The sequence below is a fragment of the Haliotis asinina genome, chromosome 12, assembly GCF_037392515.1.
Source record: "Haliotis asinina isolate JCU_RB_2024 chromosome 12, JCU_Hal_asi_v2, whole genome shotgun sequence".
Taxonomy (NCBI): domain Eukaryota; kingdom Metazoa; phylum Mollusca; class Gastropoda; order Lepetellida; family Haliotidae; genus Haliotis; species Haliotis asinina.
This window is the reverse complement of record NC_090291.1, coordinates 23,432,685-23,456,426: the sequence shown is the minus strand read 5'-3', so window position 1 is coordinate 23,456,426 and position 23,742 is coordinate 23,432,685. Positions and strand designations below refer to the sequence as shown.

The 23,742-nt window shown below is 43.0% G+C and overlaps 1 protein-coding gene across 3 annotated transcripts in view; it reads right to left on the bottom strand.

Moving 5' to 3' along the window:
• LOC137257619 (E3 ubiquitin-protein ligase RNF31-like) overlaps positions 1-23,742 on the bottom strand; it is a 375,097-nt gene that overhangs the window by 167,559 nt on the left and 183,796 nt on the right. For all 3 annotated transcript variants that reach the window (XM_067794941.1, XM_067794942.1, XM_067794943.1), the window contains exon 13: positions 16,605-16,874. In XM_067794941.1, coding sequence (XP_067651042.1) covers positions 16,605-16,874 — 270 coding nt within the window. The remainder of the gene's footprint in view (positions 1-16,604; positions 16,875-23,742) is intronic.

The following is a 23,742-nucleotide window of genomic DNA, read 5'->3' as shown; positions in this document are numbered from 1 at the left end:
CCTACACTTCAAAGACAACGTGTACAGACGGGTGTCGTTATCAGATTTTAAAGAGCCCAAATGGAAGATCAACTTAACACTCGCCTCACCTTATATCACAATGGACGAAAATCAGTGGATCTCTAAGATTAGTAACAACGGTAGCTGGATCGGGGATTTCATCATTCCGGATAGGGGATTCATGATATCTATTAATTCCGTAAATAGTATAAGGTCTGTAGGGGAAAAAAAATTAACATTTAGCAATCGTTTGAGTAATATAGTAAATATTGTTGAGATATTTTCCCCTTCCACACTCATCATAGAAGTCTTCTTTTATTTAAGCAATGAAAACAACTCAAGAGTACACCAAATTGTACCCGGGGTGTCAATACACTGGTATGACGAACACCTAGGTCAACATTGTCCTATTGTTATACAACGGGATACCCCGGGTCATATAAACCGCTTAATAAGCCTCAGTGGGGTTTTGATTACAACAGGAAAGTCTATTAACCTCTCACCTATTACCCTGACTAGTGGTCTAGACCTTATAGACTTCAAACTCACTTATGGACTATTAACTGAAACCCAATTAAAATATCTTTCATAATATATATTATAGGATGGGTCTGTACCCAGTCGTAGAGGAAGTAGCGAAGACGTTGGAAACCGTAGATGGGTTCCGCTTGAGGCAGTTATGTGATGTGAAACGTCAACTAGAACAAGACCGTGACACGCGGAAAGCACTATGTAAGAAGTACAATAGAGCTTTCAATATCGTGGACGGGGCTGACACTACCCTTATGGCAACCAGCATGGGACTAGGGGCGGCAGGCGTTGGGTTGTTGGCTACCATCGTGGCTGCACCTACAGTGCTAGGTATTGAAATAACGGCAGGGGTGGCAGGGTTAGCAGGGTTGGCGCTTAAGTTATTATCACGCAGACTGCATCGTAAGGCATTGAAACACGATGAGATCAGGGTTCTGGCCGAAGCAAAGCTCAACACAGTGAGTGAGCGTATTTCCACGGCACTCTCTGATAGTAAGATCTCAGAAGAGGAGTTTCGTTCAATCCTCTCTGAACTCACAAAATATAACGGAATGAAACAAGATATTCGGTCCAAGTCTCGTAAGTCTGCTATCAGCGAGGACGAGAAAAAAAAGTACATAGAACAGGGGATACAAAAAGCCCAGCAAGCCTTTATTACGAACAGCAAAGAGATCATAGGCGGTTCACGTTAAACTGTTTCATCGATATAAACGTGACATAGGCACCCAACTTTTTTGTAGTAGGGGTAATAGTAGCAAGAGCTAAGGGCCCAACCAAAACCTTATTTAGTAAATAAGGCTTTGTAGAGACTTTTCTTGAAAGTGTTTTAGAACCCCCATTGTATATACTACTGAGGAAGAAACAGCCTAGCTAGGCCTGAATCTCACCCTTTTGATATAAGAACAAGGGTGGGAAAGAAGTAGCCTAGCTAGGCCTGAATCTCCCCCTTTTGATATAAGAACAAGGGTGGGAAAGAAGTAGCCTAGCTAGGCCAGAATCTCAACCTTTTGATATAAGAACAAGGGTGGTGAAGAAGTAGCCTAGCTAGGCCAGAATCTCCCCCTTTAGATATAAGAACAAGGGTGGTGAAGAAGTAGCCTAGCTAGGCCAGAATCTCACCCTTTTGATATAAGAACAAGGGTGGGAAAGAAGTAGCCTAGCTAGGCCTGAATCTCCCCCTTTTGATATAAGAACAAGGGTGGTGAAGAAGTAGCCTAGCTAGGCCTGAATCTCCCCCTTTTGATATAAGAACAAGGGTGGGAAAGAAGTAGCCTAGCTAGGCCTGAATCTCCCCCTTTTGATATAAGAACAAGGGTGGTGAAGAAGTAGCCTAGCTAGGCCTGAATCTCCCCCTTTTGATATAAGAACAAGGGTGGGAAAGAAGTAGCCTAGCTAGGCCAGAATCTCCCCCTTTTGATATAAGAACAAGGGTGGGAAAGAAGTAGCCTTTAATGTTGATTCAACAGTGGGGAAAGTTTGTAGTATGCCAAAGTTTCCACGGCGAAATACTTTATATTATATCATTAGTGTTGTTTTATATTATCATTTACTTATTTTCATTTTTCATTAATTTACTTATCCCCACTTAATCCAAATTGGTTCATCTCAAAATCATTGTAACATGTAGTAGTATATACAATGGGGGTTTTAAAACACTTTCAAGAAAAGTCTCTACAAAGCCTTATTTACTAAATAAGGCTTTGGTTGGGCCCTTAGCTCTTGCTACTATTACCCCTACTACTTAACGTGTGTTGGAGGTAACACTGTGCCGTACGGTACGATCAATAATTCTTCTCTTACAAACCCCCTACCCGGCCCATCCCTCAAGTAGTATAAGTTAGGTTCGTCGGCTTTCATATCCACTTTATCTATGTTGTAAGTTTTGACTGACCATATAGGATCGGTGGCCCGCTTACGGCTATCACCCTCGTGTTCCCCCGGCTGCTATAGATACCTCACTAGGGCCCTATCTGGTATCTGTTTCTCCTTCCCACGCAATGGAGCGGCCGACTCTGCAACTATTGATTTTAGTTTGATAGCGTCTGCCGGTTTCTTACCGGTGAGACGGGTGACTTCATGGTTGATTGCCGACACCACCTTGGGTAACCTCGTGACCCATTCAGTCAATCGTTTTCCAGGGGTGGCCATCTCCCTAGCATACTGATGGCCGAACAAGCGCTCAGCCAAAGTCCTATTAAATCTCTCAACTATGGCTTGGCTGCGATGGGCTCCGGCCGTGCCACGCCTGACCTTTGTATCGTGTTTGGCTAGCAGTTGTGACACGGCACCCATGAACACCCGTCCGGGGTCAACTTGCAGCTCTGTTGGCCACGTCAGCGGGCTGCGTTTGTATATGCGTTCGAATCCTCTGGCTACCTGGGCTGAATCTTTCGTGGTCAAGGGTTCGGCTTCCTTGTAACGACTGGCTACGTCCACTACGGTTAAGGCATACTTGTACCTCTTGTCGTGGGGTAGGAACAGTAGGTCTGCCTGGTGAACGCTATTAGGTATGTTAATACCGAACCTCCTTCTAGGCACGTAGCGTGGTGCCGGCAAATAGATCTGCCACAGGGCTTGTTTTTCAAGCCACGCTTTGGCTTCCTCCGGGGGTACTCGCGCTATTTTAGCTAGCTTATCTACTGCGCTAGCTCCTTTCCAGTACCCATGCGGGCTGTAGTAAATAGCCTCAAATTTTTTCATGTCTATACGCGTATGTGTTTATCCCATCAATAGCTATCCAACGTTTCGTGTCCATAGGCGACAGGGACGTCTTGTTTATAGTCGGTCCGTATATCTTATGTCCATCACTTCTAAGTGTGTTCATTTTATGTCTAAAGGTACGGGTCTTGAACAGGGCTTCCTTGAATCTGGCGTGTTTGATGTGTTGTTTCACCACATACTTCTTAACCTCCTTAGCCTTCCGGATCTCACTATTGTCGGCTTTCAGTATGGAGTACATCTTAGGTCTCAAACCTATGTACTCGGCTATGGGCGTGCCAGCACACTCGTCCTTCATTTTACCTAGGACCTTTTTATTTACCGTACTGTGTATGGTATGGGTCTTAGGGTAGTCGCTGGTGTCGTATAAATCGAGGTGTTTTTTCATGTCCTCGTACACGTCCTCGGTTCGAATCTCCATCAGCAGGGAATCCGTGTCAGTGTACAGCACTTCACACCTGTCGCCGTACTGTTTCTTGAGCTCGTTGTAGTAAAAGTCGTACATCAGGTGTTTGGATAAATCGAGGATGCTCATCCCCACGTAAACAGGCCGGTTGAATTTTATGTGGCTTTTCTTCATGTGTAGGGCAATCAGGTTGTCTGTGAATATCTTACTACGGTTGAATGCCGGACTGGCTATCAATCTCCTGAGCTTGTCTTCCTCACTCGACCGAACCAGCTTCACGGTCACGCGTTTCCTCAGGTTCTCCATAGTCTTACCAAACACCGAGTTGTTCATGAGCTTGTAGAGATTTTTCTCAAAATCACTGGTGGCTTTTTTTCGTAGGTCTGTGTTCATTCTGATGTAGGGCTCCATCCATGGGCTCTGGTCGAACATGAGCACCCTGTGTATTTTGGTCAGCCTCATACCCAACGACAGGTACAGCTGTAGGTTGCGATAGTGAACGATGTACTTGGTCTTATTCATTAAGTTAGGCACGAGTTTTTCAACGTCTGTCACACGCCCACCTAACAAGTTATGTTGGTACTCAGACATCCAGTCTGGGTTAACCCTCATACGTTCGGGGGCCAGGGGGTAGCTGTTGTGCGATGTGTGTAATTCCTTGGTATACTCTAAGTCAACCTCGAGGATATACCCTTTGTTCGAATCTGGTGCAACCCCCATAACATCAACGTGGGGTACCCATTCGAATCCCCCTGTAGGTAGATACTGGCTCATGGCCCAGCCGTACAGGTTGTTTGCGTCGAGGTAGAGAATGTGATTGGTTGGCTTGTTAGGATCGTAACCTTTCACGTATTGATTATTTGCTTTAGCGTATCGTTTGGATGCCATGGAAATCCCACCTCGCAAGCCTTTCTCAATGAATAGGTGCATGTCGTAATCTGTGAGCAATTCCAAATTAACTCCGGTCTTTTTAAGCAAGGCGTCCCACGACAGACCTGGGCTGGTGTAATGCCATGCGGGGTCGAGTTTATACTGCTTGAAACACGTCCGCCTAAACGTCTCAAACACGTCGGCTAACAGCAGTACATCTGTCCTCAAGTACAGGTCGTGATAATCACCCAGGTTCTTACAACCCAGTTTATTCCATACGTTAGTCGCGTGTGAGTAATCATCTCGTGAGACGGACGCCTCATTCAGCTTGCTATAAAAGCAGTCAATAGGGGGTAGTCTGGTCTCGGTGAACTTGACCCAACTATCCATGTACTCATAGGGGTACACACCCTTCCTCATAAGCAGGGGTCTAGTCTCGGCGTCTGTGTATCGATCGGTGATAGGGAAGGTATTGTTGGCCTTGACCAGACTGTCGAGTGACGACAGGAGGAACTGAAACGAGTCAATGAACCTAAGTCCGTTTAAGCTGAAGGAGATGTATCTCTCCATGTTGTTGGGGATGCACGTTATATTACCATCGATTTTCGCGATGGCCTGCATGATCAAGTGTGAGTCGTACCCTCTCAAGTTGTGAAAGACAACGGGGATGTTTATTGTCTTAGGGTTGATTTTAAGCTTGAGGTTGCACGCGCTGTGAGCGGCGCCTCTATACTTACCAGTTATGTGGCAGTGATCTCTCACCGAAATGGCCGTTAAGTGGTGAGTCACACACGTGACAGTTAGTGCTACTAGCGTGAGCTAGCCTGTCGACTCGGGTCATACGCATGGGAGCGATTCTATACAATGCATTCCTAATAATTTTTTCTTCCTCCTGCAAACACTTTAGAAACCTTTCAGCCGCGTCAGGGCCCCTATACACTACCGGAGCTTTCGTTTCCCCATCACAACGGACGACAATGTATCCAAACCCACAGGCTTTATGCTCTTGTGTTTTGTGGGTGACCAAGGCTTCGAAGTCGGCGCATATGATATAAGGCACAGACATTTGGTTCTTGTGGTTACTGAATTTTAGGATATTATCACCTTCCTTAGGCATGTCGACTCGTATGGCCGTCTGCCCCACACCTTGACAATCATCCCGGTGGGATTCTAATAAATCAGCTCGTGTGAAGCCATGTAGGCATCGTTCACAGAAGTGGGTCTTTTCTCTGTGTGTCGATTGGTCATACAACAGCCTGCTAAAGTGTTTTATCCATGTGTAGTGATACTTGTCACCTCGCTGGATCATGAATATATTGATAACTTGGCGATCCTTCACCGGGCTGACCCTGTGTACTATTGTTGTGTTACCTTCGTGCCCAAAGACATTTATAGCCAGATTATTCTGTTTTTCTACTTTAGTGATCTGGGATATGGGGGTGGGTTCATCTATACCATCCCAGTTGAGCCCATCATCCTGAGGATAATTAGAAGGCCTGTTCGGATTAGTGTCAGCTGGAAATAAGGCTGACCTGATAGCTAACCTCAGGCAATCGTTTCCTATATTCTTAACGTTTACTATGGCATGTTTGTTCCTATAGTAGGGTGGCAAGGCTAGGTATGATCCTCCTCTGAACGGCACGTAGTTAGCTATGTCTAGATAGACATTATCGATTTTATCTACAGCCCACCCGGACCCCAAGTGTGTGTAGCGTTCTAGGTATTCTCGTATCTGCTGAAAACTGGTATCGATTGATGTGTCAATGGTCTCTGTATGTGTGACGACCTCTTGTTTACCTCGGAAGTAAGGCTGAACATACTCATCCTGCTTATCGAGCGACATTTTCACTGTGATCTGAAACTTGATACTTCCTAGGTTATTTAGTTCCTGGTTGACCTTATCAGCTATCAGAGGCTTGATATCTGTAATGTCTATGTTTCTATCAACGTGCATGCGCCAACCTCTCAAATAGTTGCCTACAGCGCGCTCAGTGCGCACGAACTGTAGGTCAATAGCTCTATTCTGTCGTAATAATTCTACAAGCTATGGTTTTCTCATACGGGAATACCCGCCTAAACCCAAATTGTGTGCCTCGGCTTTCAGTTGTTTTACAGTGGGAGGTTTTGCTACGGGGGTATGTGATAACAATGCCGTTAACCCGGCTCTCCCCAGGTTTGAATAACCCGTGTATCCAAGCTGTTTTGCTTGAGCTTTTAATTGTGTTACCGTAGGAGGGGCTTCTAAACCTAGTAATCTCAACAATGCTGACTTCCGCATTCGAGAATACCCGATCACACCTCTCTGTTTTGCGACCCGCTTAAGCTCACGTACAGTAGTCATAGTGTTTACACCTAACATAACCAATGTCTAATTGGAGTCTATCTTGAGCAGTCGCCTACGTTCTTTTATGTAGCCCTTTTTATTCTCGTAGATGAGTTGATGTCTGACTACGTTCGCTCCGTGAGCTTTACATAGACAGTAGTGCCCTTTAACCCCGATACCACACACAGAACACGTGTAGTTAGGACTTCCCATATGGAAACAACAGAACCCCTGATTCCTGCATTTCCTACCACAGGCCTCGGTCTTCCCCATAAGTATGTATTCGCATCGGTATGGAGCGGGTCTCATGTTTACTTATATAGGTATTTAATTTAATTGCTTCGCAACCAACGCAGTAGCTGCTATACCCAACACTATGAAGACCAGTTCACGATTCATTTGTCCCTTGGATGGTGTGTAGTACTGAGCGAGTGTGGGTTTATTGAGCGGTTCCAATTGTTTACCAGTTAGTAGGTAGTATTCTTTCATTGCTTCATCGACATCGTTGAATGTTTGAACGGCATGGTTTTCACGCTGGAGTTGTTCGTTAATAAAATCGATCCTCTGGAGGCGTTTTTTAGCGTACTCGGCCTGTGCCCTTTGTAATTTCTCAGTAGCGAGATCGTGCCGCTTCCTTTCTTCCTGTATTTCAGCCGCGTGGTCATCTCGTAGTTTCGAGAAGAGGAAATTACTCCCGGAAAATGCCAGGGCATTCACTAACGCCCCACCGACCATCATAGCTATCCTGGCCATCCTATATTTATTTCATTATATTTTCAGGTATTATCCCTTGTTTTACTAGGATGTCTTTTGTGGCCATCGCCATACCAAGGTTCATTATGAGCATACCCATATCCTGCAGGTTGAAATCTAGCTTGATAGTTGGTTGTTTAAGCACCATTTTAGTCAACCGAGCGTACCCTACGGCTAGACTGGCGACCACTGTGGCGTTTTCCCCTCAGACATTATGTATATGATATAAAAATATTAAAATTATAACATGATATGCGGGTCGACAGTGGGGGTTACCACCTCACTGTTGGGTGGTACCTCACTGTGGGAGGGTACCCCCACGTATAACCATGTTATAACCACGGCAGCGCCTACAGCCAACAACAGTCGGGGGTTGATAATTTTATGTTGGTTACACCACCGTTTTTTACCGGCAGCTACTCTCTTAGGATTCTTCTGCCTGGTTACTGTGGGGGGTTCCTGTGAAGGGGTCACTTCCCCCACTGGTTCCCTGGTCTCCTGTGAAGGGGTCACTTCCCTCACCTCGGGAGGGGTCTCCTGTGCAGCATCCATCTATACTATTATTATTATTCTTTCTCTCAAATTGACAATGCTTTGCCGTGATAATCGCCGCCGTCACTGGAGCCAACAACATACCATATTTGTGGTACAGCTCGCAGCTGATAGAGCTCACGGCGTGTTCGATAAAAGGGTCTTTCTCGAGGTCTTCCCACAGGTAAAGTCGGCGCTCTGGTGGAATGGGAAGGAAGTATGACACAATACCGGTGTATATCTGGGTCATAGCCGATCCTATTGTCTTTGTCATTTCTGCTCCGAGCCGGGACTCGTATCTAGGGTACAGCTTATCGATTTCTTCGGCTGACATTTTGTGAATTTTATCCGGAGTGTAGTCTCCAAAGTAATGTTTGGCTTTGCCACCAACAGCCAACGCCACCAGTTTCTCTCGCTTATCATCAGTGGGGGAGACCCCCACCGACAATTGTTCGAGCAATTCCTCACACTCCATCTTATAATATAACAAGTAAGATTTAGTTTTAACTATATAATACCCGATGCAGACAAAACACAGAGAAATGAAGGTTAAGTTGCACACAACAAACACTTCAAATATCATAGCTATACTTAGCATTTGCTTAGCTTTAGCTTAGCTTTAGCTTAGCTTTGCTTAGCTTTGCTTAGCTTTGCTTAGCTTTGCTTAGCTTTGCTTAGCATACTCTATATGCTACTGGTTGGTCGGTCTTGAGCACGAGCTTAGCGTGTTTAGTTTCAGCGAGCTGTTTCTTCACCCGTTCCCGTTCTAATTTGCTCATCACATCGTTCTCTCTCAAACACTCCTCGAACGAATCCCTGTCCTTGCAGTGAAATAAGGCCACCCATCGTGTCTGCTCCCTGAGGTCTTTCAACACCGAGTTGAACTTCTGTGTTAGCACCCAGACGCTGTGATTTGCATGCCGGCCGGAGAAGGCCAGGTACGATAGCATGTCTCTCTTTTTTGTTATCTCGCGATTAGCGCTGCAGTCGTCCAGTATGAACAGCGTCGGTTCCCCTTTAAATTTCTCGTGAAGAGCTTTCAACCAGTCCTGCAGGCGTGTTCCAGGGTCGATTTTGTGTACGTCCAGGTCCGTCATCACCCAAGGTCGCGCGTACGTTTTATTCATGCTCAGAGTAGGGCACATGATAACGATGTTATCGAACACATCCTTGTAGTAACCCTCCAACATATCCAACACGAAAACGGTCTTCCCACAGCCAGTCTGCCCGCACACTATGGCGCAGTGTGGGTCAGTGGGGAGGTGGGGCAGTGGGGACTGTTTATTGTTGGGGGGTGTGGGGGGGTACCCCCATCAGTAGATGGCTTGCACGAATCTCCCATTGTCTATATTAAGTTGCGCGTCCATAATAACGTACAGATATAATTTCAACTTACCAGCGGGTTGAGCCTTCTTAGTAATCTGGATGGTTATCCCTTCGCTGCCGTTATCTATACGGCGCCCGCTACCGTGCAGTTTATCATCATCCGTGGATCGCATGTCCAACCATAGGGCGTACTTGGTGGTCAGGTATTCACCGATCTGCACGGAGCCGAGGTCCAGGTCCTTTGTTATGTAATCCCCCACTGGTAGCTTTTTTATCTCATCCCACTGCTGGTGTGGTCTCATACCATGACTGAACAGCTGGTTGGGCACGCCCTCGATGGTCACTTCCACCTTTTCAATCTCGGGGTTGAAAAACTTCTCGCTGTCCCTCCGGAATGGTTCGTAATCCTCCACGGGGACGACCAGGATACCTTTCATCGATCGCGCCGGCACGTTCAGGTTGATATTCCACACAGTGTCGCTCTTATCTCGCACGACTGATCTATGCCTCAGTACGCGATCATACAGGATAGCCATCTTCCCAGAGTACTGGCTTCGAACCTGCCTGGCCAGCTCCGGGCTAGTGACCATGTCGAACTTCGAGCCTATCACCCAGCGCGGCCTGGTAAAACGGCAGAATCGATTCCCGTATGCTCGAGCGATGGCCTTTTCACCGTCCGATAGCTTGTCTTGCTGGTCTGGCGTGAAGGCATACCCTATGCGCAATCGGGTTGATTTGCTGATGCCCTGGTACACATCATTGACTCGTTCTCCCTCGCTTTTCCAGAGATCCCCGTAGCAGTGAAACACGTCGCTGTCGTCGATGCTCAGCACCTCGTTACCGCTGATCTTGACGGTCGTTTTCTTGATGATAGCTCGCCCCACGTTCCGCACTAGCTCGCGTTTGTCATTGTCAGAGGTCAACGTGATATTGAACGCCAGTCGAACAGTGCCTGGTACAATGAGGTCATTCTCACCAAGGTTTGGAAATCTAACCAGCAGAGTTTGATTCTGGTCTATCTTGCTGGGATTGTTGGTGATGGTCACCGACTGACGCACGGCTCTGGCTCCTAATGGCTCTCTCAATCTTCTGAAAGGATCTAATTTTCTGCCGTACATTGTTATATATAAACGAAATATATTTTTAATACTAAATAATGGATGAAGACATACCTATGGATGATATGTGGGACGATAGTGCCCAGGCATTCAATGATGACCAGGAGACCTCATTCTCGCAAGGTGGCTCACTCATGGAGGGCGCCGTCGACGATTATTACAACGCAGTTGAAAATAAATCCAAACTCAAGCCGTTGGGAAGGAACTATTCCAGGTTTACCCTCGATACCAATGGCACGCTGCGTTTGAAGGCTCACCCGGAGATCGATCTCGTGCATAAACGCACGAGAGAACCACTTGCTTTATCAACACTGAGCAGTCGACATGGGAGTAACTTTGTCCGCGATGAACTAGGCTTCATAGATTACGGTGGCGCGCGACCTAAGCAGTATCCTCCGAAGTTAGTTCAAAGTCTGGAAGGCATCAGGGACGCCACATCGGATCAAAACATGACTTATGATATTGAAAAGGTGTTGGCCGACTACAAGAACAAGCCCTTCCCGGGCCTCGAAATTACCTTTCGGGAACTGAAGGGGTTGGACCTGTTGATGCAAACCATTCGTGGTCAGCTCTGGAAAAGCACGGCCAAAATGAGTGAGATAGACGACCACATCGCCTATGAAAAGGAAAAACTCGGTGAAACTGAGGACGAGTCTAGGAAAGCCACCATCGAGGAACGAATACGTAATTTGGAAGATGAAAGGCAGGTCTGGTTGGAGACAGCGTCCGGCTACAAAGAAAAGCTTCGATCCCAGACCAACCGTGTGCGGGAAACCATCAATCAAGTCCTCTACCGAGACACCACGTTAGCAGACAGGATTCGGATATTGTTCCGGGAGCAAGGGATCACCATCGCCAGCATTCTGACTGCATTGGGTTTCATCATATCAACCCTGGTGGTGTCACTGACAGGGGGTACCCCTGTGGGGCCTGCCGGCGGCGGAACCCCAAGTGGCGGTGGTGTTAAAGACTGGATAAAAAAACTCGGGGAAGGCCTAGCTAAACTGGCTGGTAAAGCCGCCGAAGCCCTTCCCGGCATCCTGGGTAGCATCGTCTCGTGGTTCTTGGGCGCTCTGGCTAAAACTGCCACGTGGCTCAGTCAAAACCTGTGGGCAGCCATCGTCGCCGTGGTGGGTCTGGTGTACGTAGCGGCTAAGAAATCTTTAACCAAATAAGTCCCAAAGCTACCCCACCAACCACCAGGGCCGTTTTATTATCGATGTGATTGGAGGCCTGAATATGGGGGTGTGTGGGGGGTACCCCCACATGAACTTTAGGCTCCGGGGGCGGCGCAACTATACCCGTTTCACGTGGTGGGATGTGTGGGATATAGGGGGTGTTAATATCGGGGTTGATACCCAACTTTTGATCCGCCGTGGCTATGACTATTTTGTTGTTATAACCCACCACTTTTTTTACTCTCAATTGCATATCACTCGGAGCCATGTACAACCCCACGCCGAACATGTAATTGACTTTCGATCTGGCGTATTCTAATACGTTTTGGTAACGGTCGATGGCCCGCGGGAGATCAACTGGAGAATTGATAGCATCCTCAACGTTGGCAACGAACTGTTTCTGAGCGTCGTAAGCAGTTCCCTTACCGAGGATGTTGGAACGCGTCATCGACTGCGCACCCAACAGCGCCCACACGTATGTTCGAATCGAGTCGTTCAAGCGTATTGTACCAGCACGAGTGAATCCTTTCGATGTTTTTGAGATCATTTTTGTCCAGGCTGTGGCTGCATCAGGATTGGTTTGCTTTATGCAGCTGACATGGATCTTTTCATTCGTTGTGGGACCTGTAAATGTATGACGGTTTGGTTTGTATGTACCATCTTTAGAACCGGCCATATATGTTCCGGACCTGTAGAGGTACACGAGAACTATACCGAGACCATGGTTCACACCAGGAAGGCGAAAGTCTTTATTCGTTGGAATCTCAAACTCCCCACAAACACGTTCATAAGCGCGTTTATCATAGGGGTTATTCGTCATACTCCACGCTTTATCTTGGGGAAGAGGAGCACTTATTTCCTTCAATATTCGTCTCGTTTGATAATAAATATGAAACAAAATGACTGCCTTACTCAGTTCGTCTATACCGTAGTCTAGTGTCACACCCGACCCTGTCGTCGCACACCACACAGCAAAGTTGAGTTGGTTCTGCCAAAACTGCATTGGGTTTTGATTCCAGTTTACCACCGCCTGCGCGTTATTAACGGACACGATATAGTTTTCAAAGATATTAATAAAGGTTGTTTTAAACCCCGTACTACCTACCACCACGATTTTCAAGTGTGCTAAGTCCATATTATAATATATAATTTATATATTATAATATGTACATAACACTTCCAGGAATAACGAGCGGTGAGGCCGTTCAGCTGACGCACGCGATCGATAACACGTCAGGCCAACTCGAAGTCGCACTCTACGATATCACCTACCTACCGCAATGGACTAACATCAACGTCAGCAACAATAAGCTGTTCGTCAGTGGAACTCGCAGCCAGATAACTGACGGCTACTACAGCGTGTGCTCTCTAAACGACGAGGTCTTCAAACCCCTGGGAGCCGAACTCAAGATGAACGACTCAAACGGTACAGTGGTGTTAATCAACAACGGAAGAAACCCCTTGAGGCTAGGCCGACCATTAGCGAGGATACTCGGTATGTCTCCTGACGAGATAAAACCAACAACAACCGTCACAGGCACGAAGTTACCCGATCTAGTACCGTACCGAGAGCTGTACATTCATCTCGGTCAGGTGAGTACAACGTACAACATTCAAGGAGGTCACCCTTCCACTATACTGAGAGCAGTGCCGGTGAAAACTGAGAAATACAACGACGGTCGTTTTCACCACGGCAGTATAAGAGATTAATCCAGGGCAACATACCTGAGCTGACAATATCGGTGTTAGATATAAATCATAATCCTGTAAATATAGGATACCTCAGCTTAACGCTTCATGTAAAATGACCAGCGCACAAGGGCCCGGAGTGAAAAAATGCGTCAATATCGGGATCTCCGACCTCGGAGACACGCGCGGTTTCGACGCTCCCGGAGTAGATGGTAAAACGTACGCCTTGCAACTGAAAAACAACATTTACAAACGCGTTGAAGTCACCTCCGGTGGAGCCCTAAGTGATATAGTAGATACCACAAGAGCAAAAATCAACACTAAGTACACCCTTGTCAACACCGGTAATAACTGGATAATATACCCATCGTTCGGGGGTAAACTGTTCGACTTAGACGATGTTGAGAGCACTACCGTCGCCCGAAACAAGCCATATATGCTCGTCTTCACCGAAGATGACAAGTGGGTGTTGTTACCCGATAACGACTGGTTTCTCAATATTAGACTCGGCTCTCCCTACGTGTTCACGGATAACAAAGACAACCACCTAAACAAAGTCGTGAACAATGGAACCCTGCTCGTTGCTTACGTCCCAACTCAGAGACGTAGCATAGTCGTCAGCCCACTCGACACTATGGCAGCCCACATGCTATCGAGTAAACCGGCCATACAAAACGTGAAATTACAGTTGGTGTCTGAATTCGAAGGCGTGGTCAGTATACTAGAGAGTCTACCGGCAAACTCAACACTGATCATCAAAGTCTACCTAGGGGAACCATCGGGGAATGATGTCGAGATCGTGAAGGGGATCAAACTCGGGTGGGGGAAACGACACCAGTATCAAGTTTGCAACGTTTACGTGCGGGTGGGTGTCGGCTCCAACACCAGTCTGCAGGGGGTCAACGTGATCGTGGAAAACAAGATATCACTAACCAATATCTTCCTGCCTGACAACATACACTTCATGGGTATGAAGTTCACTCCTGAACTATTATCAGAAAACCAGTTGGAAATTATATCGTAATAGTATAACAATGACCAGTCATTGTCCCAACACTACGCTTAACGACCTAGGAGATACGGAGGGATTCGATCAGCCTGGTGAGGAAGACGCCTTATATATCCTGCACTTCAAAGACAACGTGTACAGACTGGTGTCGTTATCAGATTTAAAAGAGCCCAAATGGCTGATCAACTTAACACTCACCTCACCTTATATCACAATACGGGGTATATCTCTAAGATTAGGAACAACGGTATCTGGGCCGGGGATTAAAGACTGCAGTAAAAAATAAATTAGCATTTATCAATTATTCTTTTAACATATATCTTGATATATCCTCCCCTTTCACACTCATCATAGAAGTCTTCTTTAGTAATTTAGACAATGAAAACACCTCAAGAGTACACCAAATTTTACCCGGGGTGTCAATACACTGGTTTGACGAACACAAAGGCCAACATTGTCGTATTGTTATGCAACGGGATACCCACGGTGGTTCTATAAACCGCTTAATAAACCTCAGTGGGGTTTTTATTACAACAGGAAAGTCTATTAGATTATCACCTATTACCCTGAGTAGTAGTCTAGAACTTATAGACTTCAAATTAATTTATAGAATATTAACTGAAACCCAATTAAAATATCTTTCAAAATATATATTATAGATGGGTCTGTACCCAGTCGTAGAGGAAGTAGCGAAGACGCTGGAAACCGTAGATGGGTTCCGCTTGAGGCAGTTATGTGATATGAAACGCCAACTAGAACAAGACCGTGACACGCGGAAAGCACTTTGTAAAAAGTACCATAGAGCTTTCAATATCATGGACAGGGCTGACACTACCCTTATGGCAACCAGCATGGGACTAGGGGCGGCAGGTGTTGGGTTGTTAGCTACCATCGTGGCTGCACCTATAGTGCTAGGTATTGAAATAACAGCTGGGGTGGCAGGGGTGTTAGGGTTGGCGCTTAAGTTAGTATCACGCAGACTGCATCGTAAGGTATTGAAACACGACGAGATCAGGGTTCTGGCCGAAGCAAAGCTCAACACAGTGAGTGAGCGTATTTCCACGGCACTCTCTGACAGTAAGATCTCAGAAGAGGAGTTTCGTTCAATCCTCTCTGAACTCACAAAATATAACGGAATGAAACAAGATATTCGATCCAAGTCTCGTAAGTCTGCTATCAGCGAGGACGAGAAAAAAAAGTACATAGAACAGGGGATACAAAAAGCCCAGCAAGCCTTTATTATGAACACCAAAGATATCATAGGCGGTTCACGTTAAACTGTTTCATCGAGGTAAACGTAACATAGGCCGGGTAAGAGAAGAATTATTGATCGTACCGTACGGCACAGTGTTACCTCCAACACACGTTATGTAGTAGGGGTAATAGTAGCAAGAGCTAAGGGCCCAACCAAAGCCTTATTTAGTAAATAAGGCTTTGTAGAGACTTTTCTTGAAAGTGTTTTAAAACCCCCATTGTATATACTACTCATGTATATTTGAAACATTAACTAAATACCCAGTTTTTACTTGGATACCCATATCCATTCAAAATTGTATTCCTTCACACACACACACAAATATGGCATCCATATAGGCAACATCAACGTATCAGACGTAAACATCAACACAACAACAACCCAACACAATATCTATAACAAATACTGCGTCATCTATCATTCCACTTCAGAGACTTACTCTTAATTCAAAAGACAAGATTTGATAAGGTTGTTTGTTTATTCATACTTTCAAGGTCACTGAAGATACGGTATACGGTAGTTTTCTTTGGATGATACACAAAAATATTTTTTGTTGGATTGTTTTAGTGGGTTCATGACAAACAAAAGAAGACAAACTAAACAAGAGTCATCAGAAGATGACATATATATGGTTTTGCTCAGGAAACAAAGCCCATCCCTCCATTTTGAGGATGGACGGACAGACGAGGCGTCAAAAAAATGCTCTTATTGTATGTCATCATTTGCTTGATAAACCTTTTGCACTGAGATGTACACATCATTCTATACAGCTCATTCTAAACATTTCAGCTTTCTTACACGCTATATTAAAAAAACAGGAATTTAGACAAAGAAAGGTAACAAACTACTCATATACAACTTGTTCTGTGCATTTTATCTTCTTAAAACAGCACTAACCTCCAAATCAATTTCTTTATTACAGACCATGTCCTGAAAGTCCTGGTGTGATATGACACTTGTGGATACACTGTTACAGTTGATGTTCAGTGCAAGCTGCATCATGTCTGGTTCTGGATTGTCCCTTCCAACCCATATACGATGTTTGAAAGGGGCAAGCCTCATCAAGTCCAAGTGATGCAACACAAGTTCCTTGTTTCCTTTATGTTCATGCATTGCCTCCAGAACATCTTCTCGGGCATAAAAAGTCTCGCTGTTCACTTCAGCATACTGAAACAAATTAACATATGAAAATCTGAACAAAATCATGCGATGCCATTCTATTTCTACTTAGTTCTCAACTGCATGTGTAGGGTAGTCAATATAAGTGAACAAGAGTCATCAGAAGATGACATATCCCCCCAGCCCCCACATATTTGAAAGAACAAACCATTTAATAGTTACTTAAGTTCAGCCAAGACAAATAACAATGCCAAGTTTAACTGAAAGATATTAAGAAGTTTGCAAGTTTTGCTCCGAAGCCCATCATCCCTCCAAATCGTTTCCATGGAAACCATGAAAAAGAAATATGACAAAAATCTGTCAATAGCAAAAGGCACCACATTGGGCTCTTTCTCACAGAGTTGTGCTCTGGAAATAAAACACACATCTTATTTTTTTAGAAATCTTTCCATGAAAAACAGGAAAATAACAAATCACAAAAACCTGTAAATAGCAAAAGGCACCACTTTAGGTCCTGACTGATATATCTACCAAGTTTTGCAGAAAAATATTTAACTCCTTTCTAGTTATGATCGGAAACAAAGTCCACTCCTCCCACTAGACTAAGTCCCAAACGTTTCCATGGGAACCAAGCAAAATATAAATGCCCAAACTCTATAAATAGCAAAGGGCACAATCATAGGTTCAGTTTATGATTTGTTTCGGTAACTGCATACCGAAAGGTATCAGAATCTGCAAAGTTGTGTATTCCTTTGTATGTGACCTTTAAGAAAGTTTCGTTCCATGAGATAACCTATCAAAATAATACAACATATCAATAATACCCTATGTTCCAGGGTGGGCAGTTCTCTCTGAAGGTCTTGATGTTTCTTTTTCTTTCGGAGTAGTGTCTGGCCAGCACTATGTTGCACCATGTTCAGTTTATTAATTTGCGTCTCCAGTCCATGAAATTTATCATCTCGAAAACGTTGGGATGGGCTTTTCCAACAAGTTACTTTAACCTCCCATGTCAACCTCCAACCTGTTATCCAGGGCACATTTCTGTCATGGGGTTCCCTTCCTGAAGGTTATTGTTTAGTTATGTTAAATATAGCAGTATGTCTTAACTGTAACTAGCCCATGTACAACAGGTGTAGTCCCACGAAGCCTAAAATTATTCAGTTAGTACAGTTCATTCGGCTTATGGGACTTCATGCCTCAATGATTTTATGAGATTATGGTGCATTGTTGCTGGGCTGACCACAGAAAGGAAGAATCAACAAAAACAACAAAAATCAAATATGATTGTGAAATATTTCAAAAGGTGATCTATCCCATCTGTATCACTGGTTCTATTGGTAAAGGTTCGATCGACCACAGGACTCATAGCAACAAGGTGATATTGTTTTTGGTTTTTCTTATTCACTGTTCCCAAACACAAAATAAGTGGGATACTGAGTCGGAATTCTTTTCTAAACAGCTTGCGCATAGTGAAAGAAACACCCATGCATCTTCACTCCACCGAACACTGTAGTAAGAGCATCAGCATCCTACCCCTAACAGAGTGACCCCTGTCCACTGAACAGTACTCTGTCCCACTTATTTCACGCCCCAATTACCTCATTAATTATGTCCAGGGGTCAAACTGTAATTAGCCTTTGGGATTTATTAGGTGTGAATTTGAGGTCTTGCGGACCGTTTTACCATCACCCACCAGTTATCTCCCCTTGTGGATCTTTACAAATTATAAATGTCTTGTAAACATCATCTTTACAAAAGATTTACTAGCTTGTAAATGTGAACTTTTTTCCAGTGATACACACTATGTTAGCCATCCTGGTGGCATTGCCTGTCAAAGCTGTATCTGCCGAATGCTTGTTTTCCATGATGAGATGTATCAAGACGTATTTGCAACGAGTCGATGAGGTCACTGCCTAACTTGCTGAAAAGAAAGCTTCCTTTCTGTTCACGACAAAGATGAGAAGCATTTGGACAGAACCATTTCTTAGATATATTTGGACGGACCTTTAATTCAGTCAAAGTGCTTGTTTTTTAGCTTTTAAGTTTGTTTAGCTGAAGGACTGATTATTAAAAGGTAGTTCTTTGCTCTTTGGAAATTCTTTGAAGTCTGCAAAAGTAGGAAAGATCCATATTGAACTTTAAAAGTGGGGGTAATACAATGCAAGACTTCGACTTAAATTCAACAAATTCAAAATTATAAACAATTAATCCAAAATAAGATGTGAAATTGCGTGTTTCACAAGTCATGTCTCGGAGGCTCTCTTAACTTGTTAAGGCAGAGGGATGCGTATGTGCGGTAAATTAATTAGCTTCTCACAGTAAGAGCCATGTATGGGTGGAAATAAAAAGCACCTCTGATTCAGCGAGATCCGGTCATGTTTGTGAGCAGAAAGCACCCCTCATTCAGTGAGAGACTCACATGTGCGTTTTACATTTTAAATTCATACTGTACCTATTATTTCAATCAATTTAGTAGTACTGGTTGAAGATCAGTTTTTCTTACGAGAGAGGTTTCCTTCTGTGTTAATCAGAAGAAGTATTAAAGTGTTTGGATAAGAGTTGCTAGCAATGTCATGGGCTTAAACAGGCAAATGAACACATGCTTGTGAGAAAGGGGATTATGAGATGTTGTTACAGGAGGTAAGTGTTTGTTACTCGGCATTGGGAGTGAATACTAAAATACTATTTTTGCACATTAATGTATGTAAGACATGAGACATGCTTACACAAATTGTCCCTCTCATGTCATTGTGTGTTCTAAACATCTATGTCAATGGCAGTAAAGAATAATTTATGTACATGCTTAATAATCTTCTATGAAAGAAGGATTCTCACTGATACATTGTTAGTATATACTGAATATTTCAAGAAAAGTACTGATAAGCTAGTCTGTGACTTACTTACACTTACAGCTTCAGTTTGTCACTTGGTTCATCTAGATTTAACGTAGAAAACTTGTGTTATACGAACATACATTTATGCATATTGTATAAAACTTGCACATATATATGACAAAGAGTCATGGGATGGGGCATCATCAAAGTTTCCAAATAGAATGTTTTGTATCTCAACTGTTCAATATAGATAGTGACTGATTTGTTATCTATGACCAATCGTATCATGAGATACCTGTCACAGAGGAAATGACAGGTGATGGGGCATGGGCTAAATTTCTGAAGAGCACATTTGGTCACCAGACAGCTAGGATACAGATAGATTATTTGCTGGATCGTTGACCAATCGATATGCTGGATTTTGGCTTCATCATCTCTAGCTATCATGAAAAAGTTAGTGTATCTTGAACCTACATAAGCATAAGGATGCATGAAATGTACACACAGGACTAACAAGCACTTTGGCAAGTTTATTTTTCAATAAACAATCTGATTATTATTAACCCGGATAACTTAATCCAGCCTTTGGGTAGAGATAGTATTTACTTAAATATACATTTTGCGCACACCACTGAGTACATAAAACATAACGGCTTGCTACAAATGAATGTCCTAATTCAAGTACATGTATTACAGAATTCAAATAGTGACACAATACTGATTCATTATAATGTATACCCTTGCAGTTAAATCCCCACAAACAGTTATGAAGAGGGGCATGCCTATATTTATATCGAATGCAAATGAGGTTCAAAAGATTGATAATGGGCGTGACTTAAAAAAAAAAAAAGGTTGTCCAATGATATAACAGCGCATTATGGGACAAAACTTTCATCAAGTGCATAGTTTGAATGCATTCTGCCAGTGGCTGTTATATTGAGGTTGAAAGAGGTGTTCAAATATCTCATTACTGTTGCCTGATTGAATGATGATTGGGATGTGTATCAATTCCCTAACTGATACTTTTATTGACAATGGATCAATAGAGACTTAGTTTATTGATACACATGATAAATACTCTCCATCAGATAATTTTTTACACAATGCTTATGTAAATTCCATAATGAGTTAAGTGAGTGAGTTTAGTTTTACGCACCACTAAGCAATATTCCAGCTATATGGCAGCAGTCTGTAAATAATCGAATCTGGACCAGACAATCCAGTGACCAACAGTATGAGCATCACTGTGAGGAACTGGGAACTGATGACATGCGTAAACCAAGTCAGTGAGTCTGACCAACAGATCCTGTTAGTCACCTCTTATGGCTAGCATGGGTTGCTGAAGACCTATTCTACCTCGTATCTTCACTGACCAAACCCATGGACCCTATACAACAATACCTGGAGTGTTAACGACAGACCCAGGTCAGGTGGACCTAGAGTTAAACACAGGACACCTACATCTGAGTGAGACATCTTCATTCAAACATCACGGCCACATCATCTACAATGCAAATCCCTAGACTGCTCTGAATCTCCGATCAGACAGTTCACAATTGGTTATGGGAAGGCAGACTTTTTACCAGAAGAACAGTTCAACTTCATTACCATTATCAAAGTCAGTGGTTGATCTTTGGAGCATGACAATGCTCAACCTCACAATACAAATGTTTCACAGGACTTCCTCCAGCAAAACAATGTTCAGGTGTTACCTTGGCCTTTTTGATGACATGATTTGTTGACGCAATTTGTCCCCCATTAAACATCTATGGTATACTCTGTATGAGTACCTGCACCAGTGCAATCCACTGGTTTTACTGTAATTGAAGTATGACGTCATGTTTGAATCAATTATATGCACTCAGTGAGTAAACTCCAAAACAACATGTTTAGGTTTTTTTTTCAAAGAGTATACAAAAACCTGAGTACACTTCATAGCAAAGGAATATCTTTTAGCTAGATCATAACTCATTACGTTTTCAGCTAAGTGCATAAAGTAATCGTATCAATGAAAAGTTCAGTTTTACAAGCCACGAAGCATGAACCAATCACCCTAATTTAAAACATATCATCGCATAAGACTTTGGTGACCCGAATGCTCATTCTATATCATATTATGAAATAATAATTCACACCAAATTCATTTTTACTTATAACAATACATAAGCATTTAGATATTAGGAAAATATAAATACAGGATATTAGTTTCATCATGTACCAGTAATAGCTTAGAGAAATACACCAGTCAAAAAGTGGAAGTTGTGGTGGCTAAGTGGGCTAGACGGCTGACTTTGTGTGCTGGCGATTAGGTGCCTGACTCTGAGGGTGTGGCTTCAAATCCCGGATGGGACTCAACCAAAAGATACTAGAATTTGTACTTTACTTAGAGAGTGAAATCCCAAATATGACGTATCTTGCAGTCAAATAGTAGGAAAGCTTATCTCACAGACATACTATTGTAAAAGGTATAAATTATTAACACACAGTTTCACAGATGTTCTAGTTAAAATCCTAGCCTAAGGTAATCAGATTCCACTGTAAGACAATCCATTCACTAAGACAAGAGTTATGTCTAGACAGGTTAATAAACTGCTTTGATGAGGTAAACATGCCATCACCTCCATTAAAATAACAATATGCAAACACCAATTAAGGGTCATTAACTCATTAAGGCCGAGAGCCGCATATATGCGGCAAATTAATTAGCTTCTCACAGCGAGAGCCGCGTATTGGGGGTAATAAAAAGCACCTCTTATTCAGCGAGAGCCGCATATTGGGGGTTATGAAAAGCACCTCTCATTCAGCAAGAGCTGCGTAATGGGGGGTTTACATTTTATATTCGTACATTACCTTTAATTTCAATCAATTTAGCAGGAATGATCAAAGATTAGCCTTTCTTACTAGAGAGATTACTTTCTGTGTTAATCAGAAGAACTATTAATGTGTTTTGATAACAATTGCTTGCAATGTTGGGGGCTTATACAGGCAAATGAACACATGTCTGCAAGAAAAGGGATTATGAGATGTTGTTACAGGAGGTACGTGTTTGTTACTCGTCATTGGGAGTGAATACTAAGATACTATGTTTGCACATTGATTGAATTAACGGTGACAAGGTTACGAAACCTTCTTCTAAATTAAATCATTCATTCATTCATTGTAATAGTTCATATAATGAATCATAGACATAAATAGCAATACTGTATTACACTCATGTTCGTGTAGATTTGAAATAAACCAAGTTACTAATTTAGACCTAATTCATTTGTGACTATTGATTTTTCAAGTTGACAATAATACATAATCGAATATGAAGTGATAACTCTTGCATCTACTCATAATATACACATATAGTACACATAAACCATACAAAGGTAACTGGGGTATTTTGTTCAAGCTGTTTCATGCTTATTTGAAATGTAATTTTTCAATGCAATTTACATAAGCATTGTGTAAGAAACGTTTGTATTTGATCTCTGTAATTATCTTATCCTGTGTAATGAACACGTGTATCAGATCCATCGTCAATAAAAGGAGGAGAATATATCAGTTACGGAATTGATGCGTATAATCATTCAATCAGACAACACTAAATATATGAACACCTCTTTCAACCTCAAAATAACAGTCTCTGGTCGAATGCATGTCCAGGTAAACTTGTCCTGTGACAAGTGTAAAACAAACTTATGCGCTGTTACATCATTGGACAACCTGTTTTGTGGAGTCACGCCCATTGCCAATCTTCTGAACCTCGTTTGCTTTCAAAACAAATATAAGTATGCCCATCTTCATAAATATTTGGGGAGTTTCAACTACAAGTGTATGCATCACAATAAATCAGTATCGTGTTACTTTTTTGAATTCTATAATACATGTACTTGAATTATGATATTTATTCATAACAATGTACAGATTATATTGAAATGTTCAGCAAGCCATTATGTTTCATGTACAAGTAGTGTGCGCAAAACGTATACGCAAATAAATACTATCTCTACTCAATGATTGGATTGGGTTATCCGGGGTAAAAATAATCAGATTGTAGCGCTTTGAGCACTCAGAAAAAAAATAAACTCGTCAAA